Genomic DNA, 15,190 nt, shown 5'->3' with positions numbered 1-15,190 from the left:
TTTCGCTATAGGGCGCGTGTGCTCGCCAGACAGACAGAGAGAGACAGAAAGCGAGAAATCACCCCCCAGGGGGGATGGTCACGCCGCAATCCCTTCTCCTCCATTCTCCTCTTGGGATCCTGGGCACGCACGCACACGCGCCCGGCGTGAGTTTTCAGCCACCGGGTCCGGGACGCGAACCGCGGTCGACTACGTGGGAGTCCAGCGACATAGCCATTACGCTAATTGTTGGTTCCCATTCTGTCTCTGTTTTTAAAGTTCGTTTTTTTCCTTTGCATGGGAGAGAAATGGGAAGAGAGCATCCCCGCCAGGATCTTGACGCTGTGGTCCACCCCCAGCTCCAGCCAGCCCTGGATCGTGGCCCACCCAGCTCGTCAGCCCTGCATCAGGGCACAGGTGCACCTGGCGTACTCGGGTCTCCACACAGGACCCTGAGACCTTCCCACGTGGGCTTCGAGAGTGTCCATGCCACTGTTCTGCCCTGAGTTTCGTTGCGCTGGACTAGTACTAACAGCATTATGCTGGCAGTGCCTCACCACCCCCCTTTTTAAAGGTTTTTGCCATAGAGGATGTGTGCTTGCCGGACAGAGTCAGTAAGAGGGCAAGTGAACAGTCACCACCCCGCACAGGGAGAATGGCCACACCACAATCCCTCCTCCTCCACCGGGATCTTGGGCATGTGTGGACACATTCCTGACATGATTTTCTTTTTTAAAAGAATTATTTTATTTAATTTTATTTATTATCATTATTATTATATTTTTAAATTTGACCAGAGACTGAGAGAGAGACTAAGGTGGAGGTGGGGAGGGGGAATGAGAAAGCAAGCCACCAGGTCCAGGACTCAAACCACGGCTGGCCATATGGGAGTCCAGCACCTCAGCCACCATGCTGCCTGGTGACCTTCGACGTGATCCTGTTTTTAAATAAGGTCATGTCCTGAGGTCACACTTCAATGTGTCTTTTTCAGGGGGCACTGATTTAACCTGTAACAGAGGGTGGGCCTGATGCTGTGCGTGCGTTAATTTAGTCTCCACACCAGCTTGTGTGACGGGCGTGATGCCCTGGATGCTTGAGGAAGCTGAGGGTGGTGGAGCTGAGGGTGCTTAATCAGGGCACGCAGGGCCGGGGCTGAGCTCAGGCTTGGGGGCTCTGGAGCCACAGGCGACTTCCCTTAGTTAGACTGGCTGGTTTCTTTGGGGGCTCCACTTGGACAGGGTCTGTAAGTCTTCTGGGTCTCTCAGGCACCAGCTGTGGAGATCAGTCAGCTGCTACGAGACCACTTTCCTCCCTCTTCACCTTTCTTGGTGAGATATCACCCATTATCAGAAGGACACACCGGAAGAAGTTGGCTTGGTTTGGTGAGGTGGTGAGTTGAGTGGAGATATTTCTTGTATTTATTTTTCTTGCTACTCTTACTGTTCTAACAGCTTAAAGTCTGAAAAGAGAAGCTTCTTAGAGCTGGGCTAGTTGATGCCCTGTGCAATGCGTCATGTGTCTCCTGGGATCCTTTCCTCTGTCAGCCTCCCTGATAAGGCCGCGCTCTGTTTCTGCCATTGCAAGCTTTTCCAGCGTGACTGCGCTGCCGTCAGAGCCAGGTGGGGTGGTGGCACGGGCCCTGGTTGCAATGGCCCGCTTCCGTGGCCTCTTGGGTGCCTGCATCCGTACGCGGCAGAGCGTTCGCACACTCGGACAGTGCACCTGCCTCAGGGCGTCACAGTCTTGAAGGCTGCATCCACTTTTCCTAAAGGGAAACTGAGCAGCCCGAGTTCAGGATCTGAACCCCCAGTACAGAACTCCTTGTAGTAGAGACATCCATGCCTGAGGAGGTACAGCGCTCCTGCTGAGCCTCCTCCACTCCATCCTATTCCATTTTAATCTTATCTGAGTTTTTGTAATTACTGGCTGGCTCTCAGCTTGCCTTTCCCCGCAGGTTCCCTGCCTGTGGATGTTGGTGGAGGTGTGTCGTGGGGTCAAAAAGGAAGGTTTTCTAAAGGCAGATTCGGTGGCTATGGTCCCCCATGGCTGTCTGACGGCCTTGGAGACAGGGCAAGTGGTGACCTTCCTCTCTCCCTTTCTTCCTAACTCTGCCCTGGACCCTGTCAGGGCCCACATGTGGTCGAGCCCTGGTCCAAAGCTTTCTTGGAACTGAAGGTGACAGGTTCTGTGAAACACATGACCCGGCAGTGTTTACAGACCAGGCCCTGGGCCTGGAGATGGAATTCAGTCCCTCGCTTCCGTGGGATGGAACCTCTGTTCTGGGCGAGGTAGTGTGGTCAGCCTGTCCTACTCTCTCCTGCTTTTTCTGCTTTCCTGAATTAGTGGTTAAATTCCCAATGGTATTACGCTGCAGAGAGAGGACTCAGCATCTCAGAGTGTACTTGAGTACTGGCCGAGAATTCTGTACTGTAGAATCTCTTCTTTCCTCAAACAAAACAAAAAAAGAAACTCTATTTAATCCCGGAGATAAATTAGTTACTGAAAGTCACTATCTCTGTCCAGTCCCAGATAAAATCAGCCATGCTGTAAGAGAATGTGTAACTGTTACTATGTTGCAAGTCTCTGAAAGTGACAGATGGCGGGCTTTAGGTAAACAGATTTCAAAAGCAGTCCACATTAAACGAAACTTCACCTACTTGTAGCATATGGAAAACCAGTTTATGTAAAGTGAGCTTAAAGAACTGGGCCCTTTCGATTTGTTTTACTCAAAGGATTCATTAAACAAATATTTATCAAGGGCACACCAGAAGCCTCCTACTCCAGGTCTTGGGAATTGATAAAGGATCCTAGGTCTTATCCGTGAATTCCTAGTACGTGCACTTGAGAAAGCTTCTGCAGGCTGTAGACATCTTGTTTTCTGTTAATTGCCAGGGAGCATGTGTGCTCACTAGAGAGAGACAGAGAGACACAGAGAGGGATGGAGAAGGCTCCCCTGCATAGGACGTGTCGTGCCACAATGCTTTGACCTCTGTCTCTTCATCTTATGGGATCTGGGACATGTATATGCAGGGCTGGACTTAGATATAATTTAATGCCTAAAAACACTTTATTATCAAAGATGGAAATGTTGACATGAAAGTCAGAAGTAGGTAGGGGCTCAAACCAGCCTGGGCTGACCACAGGGTTCGAGTCCTGGCTCCAGTGACTTGAAAAAATGCACTGAGTGCGCGTGTGCACGTGTGTGCCCCATTCCCGACGGGATGAAGAGATGGAGGAGAAGGGATTGTGGCATGGTCATTCTCCATTGAGGAGCTTTCTCTTCCTCTCTCTGTCTCTTTGGCAAGTGCACATGCCCTCTGGTTTAAATGAAAAGAAAGGAAAAAGGTAAGTATGGGCTTTGTTGCAAAGGTAATAAAAGGGTATGGTAAAGCGCTCCAAATGCTGATGTGCTAAGCTCGAGTTCTTTGGGCGTACCCCCATGCTATCGAGGTGAATGGAGCTGCTGCGGCCCGGCTGGCTGCAGTCTGCCAGTGAGAACACCTTCCTCCGGGGAAAGAGGAATCAACTCCAATGTGCCTGGCATGTAGTGGGTTGTTTTAAAGATGGTATTATGAGCTGCTGTCTTGACATACATGTGGCTTGGTAAGCCCAGCACACTTAACTCCTTTTCAAGACTCGCTTGCAATTTCACAGGCTCCCAAGAGAAGCTCTTTCCATGTGAGGGGCCGGAATCTACCACTGGAGCCTTGTCTTTCATTTTGAACTTGTGATTATGAAAATGTCTTCCTTCCCTGACTGTTTTTGGCTCTCATATTGATTACCATTTTGCAAAGGAGGCATTATTGCATTATCTTACTTATTTATTTTTCTCTGCTCTTTGAATGCCTCCAAGCCCCATTTCCTGCCTTTAATTATGCACAGGGCCATTAAACAGTGGTTTGCAAGGCGGAGCAGGACAGTGGCTCTGGGAGCATGACGTGCAGGGGCAGCAGGCCGGGCTGGTGATTGCATTTGGCAGGTAAACTGATTTGTGAGCCACGTGCTGAGAGTCTGGTCGAACAAGTTCAGCAGCCTTTCTGCATCTGTCTCTGAGCATGAAACAAGAATTCTTGGTACTGTCTTTCATGTTCGATCTTGCTGTTTTTTTTTTTTTTTGTTTTCCATTTTTTCTTTACCTTAGTACCTCCTGTGTGGGAATTGCATAGTCTAAATCTGCGGTTAGTTGGTAAAGAGGCCGCTCAGTGGTTACTGCTAAGTGGGGAGATGTGAAGTGGTTTGATGTTCTTTGTGCTTTTATACATTTTCCAAAATACCACACAGTGTTCAGGAAAATGAATTAATTTTGTAATTAAGAAGAAAAGAATGCTTTCAGGGAGACAGATTGAGACTAGATCTTATTATTTTTTCTTTTTTGGGGAATGCTTTTGAAAAGGATTTTTTTTAAAAAATGCATGTCTATTTCTTCTGAGGGAGTGAGAGACAGGCAGGTAGCAGACAGACAGACGGACAGACACATAGATCCCCAACAGGGTCTTCATGCCATGACCACCCCCGGTCTCAGCCAGTTCAGATGAAGAGCACGCATACCCAGCATGCCCGGGGCAGTCCTGGGAGGCAAACCAGGGCCTTTCTTGTGCTGGCCCTGTTGTGTCAACCACTGTGCCACCACCCGACCCTGGAGAGGAGATTCCTCATAACTGGTTCTATTGCTGTGATTTGGGGAACATAGGTCATACCTATTGGGCATGTTAAAAATGGGCTGTCGCAGGACCAGCAGATGGCATGGTGGTTACATTGCTGGACTTGCATGTAGCTGACTGCGGTTCCAGTCCTGGACCTGGAGGCTTAAAACTCACACCAGGCACGCGTGCGTAAGTGCCCAGAATCCCAAGAGGAGAAGGGATTGCGGTGTGTCCAACCCCCCAGCGGGGTGATTTCTTGCTTTCTGTTTCTCCATCTCTCTCTGCCTCTCTGGCGAATGCACGTGCCCTGTAGCAAGAATCTCTCTGGGGGGAGGGGGGCATGTCAAACGTGATGTACCACTCAGACTCAGACAGAAAGTCCCCCGTTACGGTCCACACAGCTGCCAGAGTAGCCCGGCCTGTTAAAACACTTGACCCATGGCCGACACTGCCTCTGAGAAGGAAGAAATCAGAGATGTGTCTGCGAGGGAGTTTGGTTCTGCTACAGCAGACAGTGGCGGTGGACAGCGTTGTGCGTGTTGTATTTTCTCACAACACAGGGTCACGGCGATGTGATTTTGTGACCTGTTTGTCCAGGCTTCATAGAATAGGGATGGGTCGAGCCTTCATGGATAAGCGGTTACTAGTCTCTTAGGGAGGAAGGTTCAGGATTAAGGTGGGAGACAGTGGGGTGTCTGGAAAGAGCCCAGCAGATGGGCAGGGTGGGTTGGTACAGGGCTAGGAGGACCAGGAGGATTGGGAGCAGCCAGTACCTAGAGCCAGGTCCCCACCTGTAGTCCTGATTGTCCTGCCTGGGCAGTGGAGGAACAGGGCTGTGCCCGTCTATCCTGGATGACCAGAGAAAAATAAGTAAGAAAAGTCATGCCTTCTTTGCCAAATGGCAGCTGGGCTTCATTTGAAGACGCCATTGGATCTTACAGCCAAGCTATTTCTGAAATCCTGGTTTTCTTTTTCCCACATGTCTCTGGTCTTTCTTTTTCCTTTTTAAATATTCATCCATTTTATGATAATAGAGCGGTGGAGACAAAGATAGAGCACTCCCCACAGGGTCCTGACACTGCACCCACACCCCACCGCCGGGATCACAGGCACGTGTGTGCTCAGTGTTCTCAGGGAGGTCACCGGATGTGAACCGGTAACCTTCCCACGCGGGTCTGCCTTGCTGAGGGGCATGCCTCACCACTGCACCTCTCTCCAGCCCACAGCCTTTTGTTTGACAGACTGGATGGAGTCATCTCCTTGCAGGGGGAAATTCTTTCTCATTGCTCTGCCTAATCCTCATGGCAGAAGAGCCCCCGAGACCAGTGGTGCCAAGGGGATGGGAATGCGGGGGCGTTTCTGCAGAGCTGCGTTCCCTCCTGCCACGGCAACACATTTGGTAGGTAGGACAGTGCGACGGCCGTGTTTGGGACTGGCCGTCATGGTGATGTTTCTGTACGGGATTCTTGCTGTCAGGCGTATTGTGCGTGACATCAGCCTGCTAGGAGGGTTAGTGCAGCAGGACTCTGCATTTGGTCTGAGGCAAAGCAGACGCTTTGGTCCTCATCCAGCGGTTATTTACGGAGCAGCTAGGGGAATATGGCAGGGTTGAGCAGTCCGGGGCCAGACCATGTTTATGTTAGAATGTATTTGTGATCCCTCCCTTGGGGAATGGGGTTAGGAAGAGCTGTTTTTATATTTGCTTATGAAGCCCATCGGCAGTCATCTCCGATCATTAGCATTTCACAGGTTTCATTAAATGGTAGTGAAGAACACTAAGGGACTGGCCATTTGCACCACTTTGAAATGTACAGTCAGGTGGTGGTGTGTACATTGGCGCTGTTGTGTAACCTTCACCACCTTCTCTCCCTGGAATTCTTTTCGCCCTGCAGAACTGCAACTCCGTACCCAATAAAGAATGCTTACAACCCTGTTCGTGAAGACCAAAAAACCAAAATCTATCTCCTTGACTTGCAGCGTGAACAGGGAGTCCGTGTGGGCCGCAGCCTGGCTCCCCCGCTGGTTTCTTGAGAAAGCAAAGGGTCACTGTGTGCACAGCATTGTCCCGTGTATCTGGGGCGCGTTTGTAGGTGACTGCCTGTCCTGTTCCTGAGAGCCATGCCTGGGCACCTCCCTTGCAGTGCCCTTGAAGGGCTCCTCTCTGAGGAGTCAGTGCACACTGGCATGTGAATGCACTCGTGTTGCGGCTCGGGCAGACTCAGCCCTCTGGCCACGATGAGCCAGGCTGGCTTGTTGTCACTTGGCTATGAAAGGCGAGCTCCTCAGTGGCCGTGAGGAGCAGCTTGAGAGCTTTGTTTGCCCTGCGGCTTTGCCTGCTGCTCTGCTGCGCTCCCTGAAAACAGCACTGTTATCTCTAGGGTTCATTGGGACTTGTGGGACTCATAGGGATTCACACTAAAAGGACATTGATTGTGTAACATACTTTGCTCCCCCCCAAAAAATGCAGATTTGGTATATGGGATCATGAATTCTACTATTTTTTTTTTTAAGGTTTTTGCTATAGGGCATGTGCACTCGCTGGAGAGCAAGAGAGAGGGAACGTGAGAAATGTCCATGAAAAACATTTTTTTTTAAGTGGTTTTTGTCCTAGGGAGTTTGTACTTGCCAGAGAGAGACAGAGATGGAGACAGTGAGAGGGAAAGTGAGAAGTCACCCCCCTGGGGGATGGCCATGCTGCAGTCCCTTCTCCTCCATTCTCCTCTTGGGATTTTGGGTGCATACCCATGTGCCCCCTGTCAGTTCGTCTTAAACTTGCTACTATTCACGTGCATCTGATCCAGCCAGAACGAGAGACTTGCAGTCCTGTTCCTTGGGAGCAAGCGGTTACTGGGCCTCTATTTGGCTCTTGTTATAAAACTTGTCACTCGACATCTATCTCAGCTGAAGTTGTTATTTTAAGAGCCTAAAAATAGGAGTGGTGTGCTGGCTGAGATGCCAGGAGGGCTTTCCTGTAGTGTCAGGAGAGCCATCTGGGGCTGCCGCAGCAGGGACAGCAGAGTCTCGGTGGAGGGGAGTGTGGGCTTTGGAGTGGAGTGGGGAGGTCTAGTGTTGCCACTTAGCACCCAGAGCCAGAGCTGTGTCATCCCATCCAGAAGGGCGTGGTCGTGAGGACCAGAGAAGAAAGCATCGTGTTTCTCCGTCTTTTGTTGCTCACCACTGAGTACCACGCTGGGTAATTTACAAAGAACAGAGGTTTTGTGTCAGTGGTGTGTTGGATCCCATGTGGCCGACCGTGCTGTTAGAGTCCTGGACCTGACAGCTGGAAAACACCCAGATGCCTGTGTGTGAATGCCCCAAATCCTGAGAGGAGATTGGAAGAGAGGATTGTGGTGTGGCCATTCTCCTTGGGGGTGACTTCTCACTTTCCCTCTGTTCCCCTCTCACTCTGTCATTCTCCAGTGAGCACACACACCCAATAGCAAATTAAAAAAAAAAAAAAAAGAATAGAGGGAATAACTCATGACTTTGGAGGTCCGAGGTCAAGGGGCTGCTTCTGGGGAGGGTCTTGTTGTGGGGACTCTCGGCATGATCCAGAGGGGATGCAGGGCATCGGTAGAGAGAGGACCAGTGGGCGTGTCTGTGCGTCAGTTCTGCTCTCTCTCCTCATCATAAAACCACCGAGATTCTCGATCACGGGGTCCCACCCTGCTGACCTTATCTAATTATAATCACCTCCCAAGGGTCCTGACTCTTAATTCCCTAGTCAAATTAAATTCCTTCTCCTTAAAAATGGTTAAGACCAAATTTCGACATAGGCACTGGGGGCAGAACACATTCCAACTGTAGCAATGCACCATGGGTAGAATACCAGGTGTTTTGTTTCGTTGTTTTGCTTTCGTTGTTGTTTTTAAAATGATCCTGCTCATAAATACTGCCTGAAGGACACCCCTGTGAATTATCTTCAGATCCTAATGAAAGGGCACTCTGTGGGGCTGTGTGCCCTGCCCTTAGGAGCCAGGCATTAGCGTTCCGCTGCAGCTTTGCTTTGCATGTGTATTTCCGTGCATGTTTTTGTTTTTGATCTATTTAAAACTTGCAGACAGCTTGCTTGTTTTCTAATAACTTTGATGGTTTTCTTTGCCACGTCAGCATTTTTTTATTCCCCCATTCAATAGAAAGGATATATTTTTTCTTCCTGCCTTTTGTTTTTCTCTTTCATTTATTATTTAATTGTATTCATCATCATCATCGTCATTTTTTTTTTAATTTGACCAGCGAGAGTGAGAACAAGAGAGGAAAAGAGAGAAAGCAAGCCACCAGGTTTGGGACGGGAACGGCCGTCAGCCATGGGGGAGTCCAGTGCCTCCAGTCACTATGGCCCTTCTTGGCCCCGTCTTCCTGAGTTTTCATCTCTCATTGTTGTCTTGCCCTGAGCTGCAGAGACCGCTCTGCTCTGCGTCCTGGTTTTGCGTCTTCTCCGCTGTCTGGACCCTGCTGTTAGCTTCACTGTGTGCTCTGCTTCCCCACCCCGACAAGTGCTCCTGCCCCCTCTCGAGTTTCTACAAGTGTAGCTGCCTTTGCACAGACCCAAGGTCGTTGTCTCCTGCATGCCTCTGTCTCCAGGTGGGCACTGACTGGCCTGATTGTCCTTGTCACTTTAAGAAAAAATTGACTGTTTTAGAATGATTTTAGATTTGCAGAGGTGTTGTGAAAATAATGTAGAGGGTTCTCGTGTACCCTGTCCTTTGCCCTTCCAGGATTTTGAGCACTCCTGCATACATGTCTGGAGTGTTTTTCAAGTTGCTGGGGCCAGGATTCGAACAGTGTGATTGGCCACCTGGGATCTGGCTCCCTTAGCCATAAGACCACTCAGCCTTCTTTTGCCTATTTTTAATTAGATGATTTATTTTCTTATTGTGGAATTTTAAGAATTCTTTGCATAATTCTGAGACAAATCTTTGTCAGGAGATGTGTTTTGCGAATAGTTTCTCTCAGTGGTTTATCTTTTGATTCTCTGAAGTGTTTTCTGCAGAGCAAAATATTTTAGTTTTAATAAAGTCTAACATCAAATTTTTCCCATGGATCATGCTTTGGTGTTGTGTATAAGAAGTCATTGCCAGACTAAGGTCATTCTGTGTTATATTTAAAGTCTTGTGTTTTATATTTAGGTCTATGACACCCATTTTTAGTTCATTTTTTGTGAAGGATGTCTAGGTTCTGCTTTTTTTCTTTTGGCTATGGGGTGTGTACACTCCCTAGAGAGAGATAGAGAAAGTGAGAAATCACCCCCCAGGGAGAATGACCATGCTGCAGTCTCCTCTTTTCCATTCTCCTCTTGGGATTTTGGGTACACATGCAGACACGCCCAGCGTGTTCTCTAAGCCACCAGGTCTGGGACTCGAACTCTGTACTCGTCCATGTGGGATCCAGCTGCCCTGACTACCACGCCACCTGGCAGGCCCTAGCACTATTTTTTGAAAGGACTTATCTTCTCTTTTAAATTGCCTTGGCTGCTTTCCCAGGGATCAGTTGATTGCATTTGTATTGCTTCGTTTCTGGGCTCTCTATTCCATTTCATTTGCCTTTGTATCTGTTCTAATTGCCAGGACCACACTGTCTTAACTAGTGTCGCTTTGTAGTAAGTCTTGAAATTGTGGAGTGTGAATCTTCCAATTCTGCTCATCTTCAGTGTTTTTTTTTTTTTTTTTTTTTGAGAGATGTGTGCACTGCCTAGAGAGACAAGAGAGAAAGAAAACGAGAAATCACCCGCCCCGGAGAGGGGGGATGGCCACTCCATAATCCCTTCTCCTCCAGTCTCATCTCAGGATTTTGGGCATGCACACACACACACGCGTCCAGCATGAGTTTTATACCGCCTGGATTCGAACCTTGGTCAGCTGTGTGGGAGTCCAGTGATGTAACCATTATGCCATCTGCTGGCCCCTCTTCTTCAGTTTCATGTTGGCTTTTCTAGGTATTCGATTTTTCTTATAAACTTTATAATCAGTTTTCAATATTACAAAATAGCATGCTGAGATTTTTAATAGGATTGCATTGAATTTTTAAATCAAAGTGGGAGGAATTGATTTTTTAACAGTATTAAACCTCTCAACTCGAACTTGGACTGTCACTCTATTTAGAACTTCTTCGATCCCTTTCATTAGAGTTTTGGAGTTTTATGTACATAAAATCTGTGCAGATTAAATGAGGCTTGTGCCTAACAAAAATATCTTTTACTATTGACAATGATGTTTAATTTTTTAAGAAGTTTCAATTGTTGGGATTAGCTGATGGCATAATGGTTACCTTACTGGACTCCCATGTAATTGACTGTGGTTCGAGTCCCAGACCTGGCGGCTTAAAACTTGTGCTGGATTTGTGTGTGTGCATGCCCCAAATCCCGAGAGGATAATAGAGGAGAAGGGATTGTGGCATGGCCATCCCTCCTGGGGGGTGATTTTTCACTTTCTGTCTCTCTGCCTTTTTGACTCACTGGTTAGCACGTGCACCCTATAGCGAAAATCTCTTTTAAAAAAAAAAAAAACTCAATTGTTTTTGCTAGTATTCAGCAAAGCAGTTTTTACAACAGCTTTGCTGTACTTGCTTTTAAGTTCCTTAAGTTTTTCTTGTCGATTCTTTGAGATTTCCCCACAAAGACAAGCGTGTCATCTGTGAATAAAGCTTTCTTTCTCCCCTGTGTGTGTAACTCGGGAACTGAACCTGTATCTTCATCAGCCCCCAGCGTTGCAGAGCAGCACACAGCGGGTGCCGAGCGTGCCTCTGCTCTGGGTCCAGGCCAGTGTTTTGTAGCATGTCCCAAAGTCTGGGTGTGTCTGCCATTTTGTCATGACTGGATTCAGGTAATGAACCTCTGGCAGGAATCACAGAAGTGATGCTGCTTCTCTTCCTCACACCCTACCAGGCAGAAGGCCATGGTGATTCCATCCATTCCTAGTCGTGTCCACTTTGGTCACTTGATTAGGAGTGGTCACCAGTTTTCCACACTCTACATATTATAAAAATGTTACCCCCTTTTTTGTTTGTTTGTTTGTAATTAACAAGTGTTTTGTGAAGAAGTACTTTGCAACAATGTGAATTTCTCGCCTTTCATCAAGGATTCCCTTATACACTGTGTCTGTCAGCCTGGTCTCCTGCCTTCCTGTTTTAGTCAATGGCTGCAGCCCATCGCTGTCATTCTGATGCTCAGATTGTCCAGGTTTGCCCACTGGGAGGCTTTCAAGCTGGCATGTTCCATCGCTCTTCGTAAGTTCTGGCTCAGTAAAACATGGCAGCCTCAGCTTCTCCTCTCCCTGTGTTGGCCCTGGAATAAGCCACTTCTCCAAGGAGCTCTGGTCCCATAGTGAGAAACGGTGTTTCAGACCGCTAGGTGGAGGCCCATACGTGCTCACTGCTAACAGGGAGCCCAGGACCCCTCGGTGCACAGAGCTAGGGCTATAAGCCTGCTTTATATGTGTGTATATAGATGGAGGTACATCTGTGCATTTATACATATTTTACACACGCACCACCACGGCTGGGCCGTATTTAGATTTTAGGTATTTCTACACATAGGAAAACTGAATTCAGACCGATACTTCTGATTGCAATCCAGTACCACAGGGCTCATTCGCATTTCTTCCCATATGTGCAGCTCCCTTGTCCAAGTCTCAAAAACCCGGGCCGTTATTCCCAGTCCTTTTACTTACCTGCTCGATCCTCCTGTGGCGTCCAATGTCCCCTTCCCTGGCAGATGCCCTCCTCACCCTGTCCCTGCTGCAGCTGTCCACACAGCCACCCCGGGGACCTGCCCCACTGCCCTAGGAAAAGGAAGAAACGGCCAGGGAGTTTTAACAGCAAAACGCCAAAATGTCCGTGTTCCTCGCTTAGGCACTGGCCTTCCCCAGGGCCTGCAGTCAGGTTCCATACAGAGGAAGGAGAGGGCGTACTCTCCCAGCCATCTTGCTTCCCAGGCAATGGGAGGTTGGGAAAGGGCAAGCACCGTTTTTGTTTTTTGCCTGCCGCTGATTCACGTGTCCACTGGGATCTCAGCGGACTGCCATCCTCCCCACGGCGTGTGCTCTGGGAAGCCTTCTCCTGTTCTTCTCGCAGCGCCCTCTGGAGTAGGCAGGGGTTGTTCTGCTGTGTGGAGATGAAGGTCCTGAGGACGAGATGGCCGTAATGACCACAGTGGGCAGTACGTGCATGCTCTTCTCTAGGCCGGGCAGTAGTCCCAGCCCTGTGAATGTTGTGCGGTAACTCATTTGGTTCTCATCGTTACCTCACGAGGCGCATATACGGGATCATTTTATTACGAGAACGGGGAAGCCAGACACAGAGAAGTTGAGTAGCTTGTCTGAGGTCACACAGCTCAGAGGGAGTGCAGTGGGCCATGGCGGCAACCTGACTCCAGAGCCTCCTCCCTGTCTCATTCCCTTAGTGAGGGGCGTGTGTGTGTGTGTGGGTGGGGGTGTGTGTGTGTGTGTGTGTGTGTGTGTGTGTGTGTGTGTGTGTGTGTGTGTGTGTGTGTGTGTGTGTGTGTGTGTGTGTGTGTGTTCTCTGACTGGTGCAGGGGCCCTTGTTCCCGTCTTCATGAATTTAGCAAGTTGTTGTGTCTGTGAATACCAAGGCTTGTCCCAGATGCTGGGGAAATGGACACTAGGCAGTCCAAGCCCTTGGCCTCTGGACTCGGGCTCTCGTGAACTGAGTGGAAGAGTTGGGCCTGAAACCCTGCCGTCCGGGAGAGTCCTGATGCAGACGCGGCACCTCGTGTGCGTGGCCCGGCCCTGGCTTCACCGCAGTGCTGTCTCCTTCTCCTGCAGGTCGCCTGGTGGGTGCTCTGGACGCAGTGCTGGATTCCAATGCACGGGTCGCTCCGTTCCGAATTCTACTTCAAGTTCCCGGGTCCCAGGTTTATTCTCCCATCGCATGTGGTGAGTTACTGAACGGACCAGACGTTTACTGGGCCATAGCTACTGGTGAGTTCCGTTCCCGCTGGAACATTACCGACCTATGGTTTAAAGCATGCGGAGCATCTGCATGAAGGTAACCCCTTTAAAACCCTCGTCTGCTTTTAGGAATTCCTCTCCTCTCCAATCCTTGCACCGTCCTCTCCCCTCCTGATCCCCCTGTCCTGCTCTTCTCTCCTCCCCTCTCTTCTTTCTCTCTTCCACCTTCCTTTCTGTCTCCCTCTTTCCTTCCTCCCTTCCTTCCGTCAACCACCAAGAGCACACAGAGCTATAAGCTTGCACAGTGTAACTCAGGCATGCCCAGTGTTCGAGCAGCGTGTTTCAGAGCGCTCGTGTAACAGATGTGTTCCTGCGTGTGTGCACACATTGTAATGGTATGGCGTGAAATCTGAGGGCTGTGTCAGAGTCAGGGCCACCTCCACGCCTCTGTCCCACGTTTGCTCTGAGAGAAGGAAGCACTGGATGCTGGATGCTCAAGGAATTTAGAAATCACCTTCTCGTCTTTTTTTTTTTTCCGGGTAGGTTTTTGCTATAAGGTGCATGTGCTCGCCAGACAGACAGAGAGAGACAGAGAGACAGAAAGCGAGAAATCACCCCCCAGGGGGGATGGCCATGCCGCAATCCCTTCTCCTCCATTCTCCTCTCGGGATCTTGGGCACACACACACACGCGCCCGGAGTGAGTTTAAGTGGGTCTGAGACACAACCGCGGTCGACTACATGGGAGTCCAGCGACATAGCCATTATGCTAACTGATGGTCCCCCGAAATCACCTTCTCATCTTTATCTGAGGTTCCTGTTCTTTCTGCAGGCTTTACCTGGTGCTGTGTCACTGCTCAGGTTCCTCTGGGACCGACAATGGTTAAATCTGGAGAAGCTCCTCCTGTTAAAAAACAAAGGCCCAGCCTGGTGGCACAGTCATTAGCAAACTGAACGGCCATGCCGGAAGCCACGGGCTGACCATGGGTTCATCCCCAGGTTGGCCTGAAGACATGCTGGACATGTGTGCATATACCCGGGATCATGAGCTCGGGCGGGGGAGGGGAGGTTGTGGTGTGATGAGGTCCCGCTGGGGAGCGTCTCGTTCTCTCTCTAGTACGCACACGTGCTCTTGGTCATGAGTACAAGTAAACTGACTGGGCTGGCCCGTGGCCAGTGGCTAAGGGAGCGGGATCCCACTTGACTGACTGTGCGGTTTGAATTCCGGCCCTGGTGACTTGAAAACCTCACTGGGTACGTGTGCAGGCGTGCCCACAGTCCTGGCAGGATGGACAAGTGGAGGAGAAAGGTGTGGCAAGACCGTGCCTCACTGTGGGCTCTTTCTTTCTTCCTCTTCCTCTCTGTCTTTGGTCCCTCCTTGGCAAACACACGTGCCTTTTGGTAAATTAAAAAAAAAAAAATGATAAACTTAATTTTAAAAGGCAGGAAAAAACAAAGCCAAAATGTCTTGTCACACAAGTAACAAATGTTCACTTTCCAAAAACTGAAGAATGGATAAGAAGGAGAACCACCGGTCCACGTGAGCCCAGTGCGGACCCTCTGTGCACACATCTGTACACACTGCGCTAGCAGCTGCGTGGTTGTGTTTTGCCTCTTGACACGTTATTAGCTGCCATAACCTTCGTTAGCACCCTTGGTTCTC

General features: G+C 49.4%; 1 protein-coding gene across 1 annotated transcript in view; it reads left to right on the top strand.

Annotated features, from left to right (window-relative positions):
- The window catches only part of TBC1D8 (TBC1 domain family member 8), a 124,750-nt gene that overhangs the window by 19,384 nt on the left and 90,176 nt on the right, over positions 1-15,190 (top strand). Inside the window, exons 3-5 of the mRNA XM_006166643.1 lie at positions 1,564-1,664; positions 1,934-1,960; positions 13,403-13,558. Coding sequence (XP_006166705.1) covers positions 1,564-1,664; positions 1,934-1,960; positions 13,403-13,558 — 284 coding nt within the window. The remainder of the gene's footprint in view (positions 1-1,563; positions 1,665-1,933; positions 1,961-13,402; positions 13,559-15,190) is intronic.

Source organism: Tupaia chinensis, unplaced genomic scaffold (assembly GCF_000334495.1).
Source record: "Tupaia chinensis unplaced genomic scaffold, TupChi_1.0 Scaffold144276_1, whole genome shotgun sequence".
Taxonomy (NCBI): Eukaryota; Metazoa; Chordata; class Mammalia; order Scandentia; family Tupaiidae; genus Tupaia; species Tupaia belangeri.
Note: the sequence above shows the minus strand (reverse complement) of the source record. Positions and strands in the feature narration are given on the sequence as shown.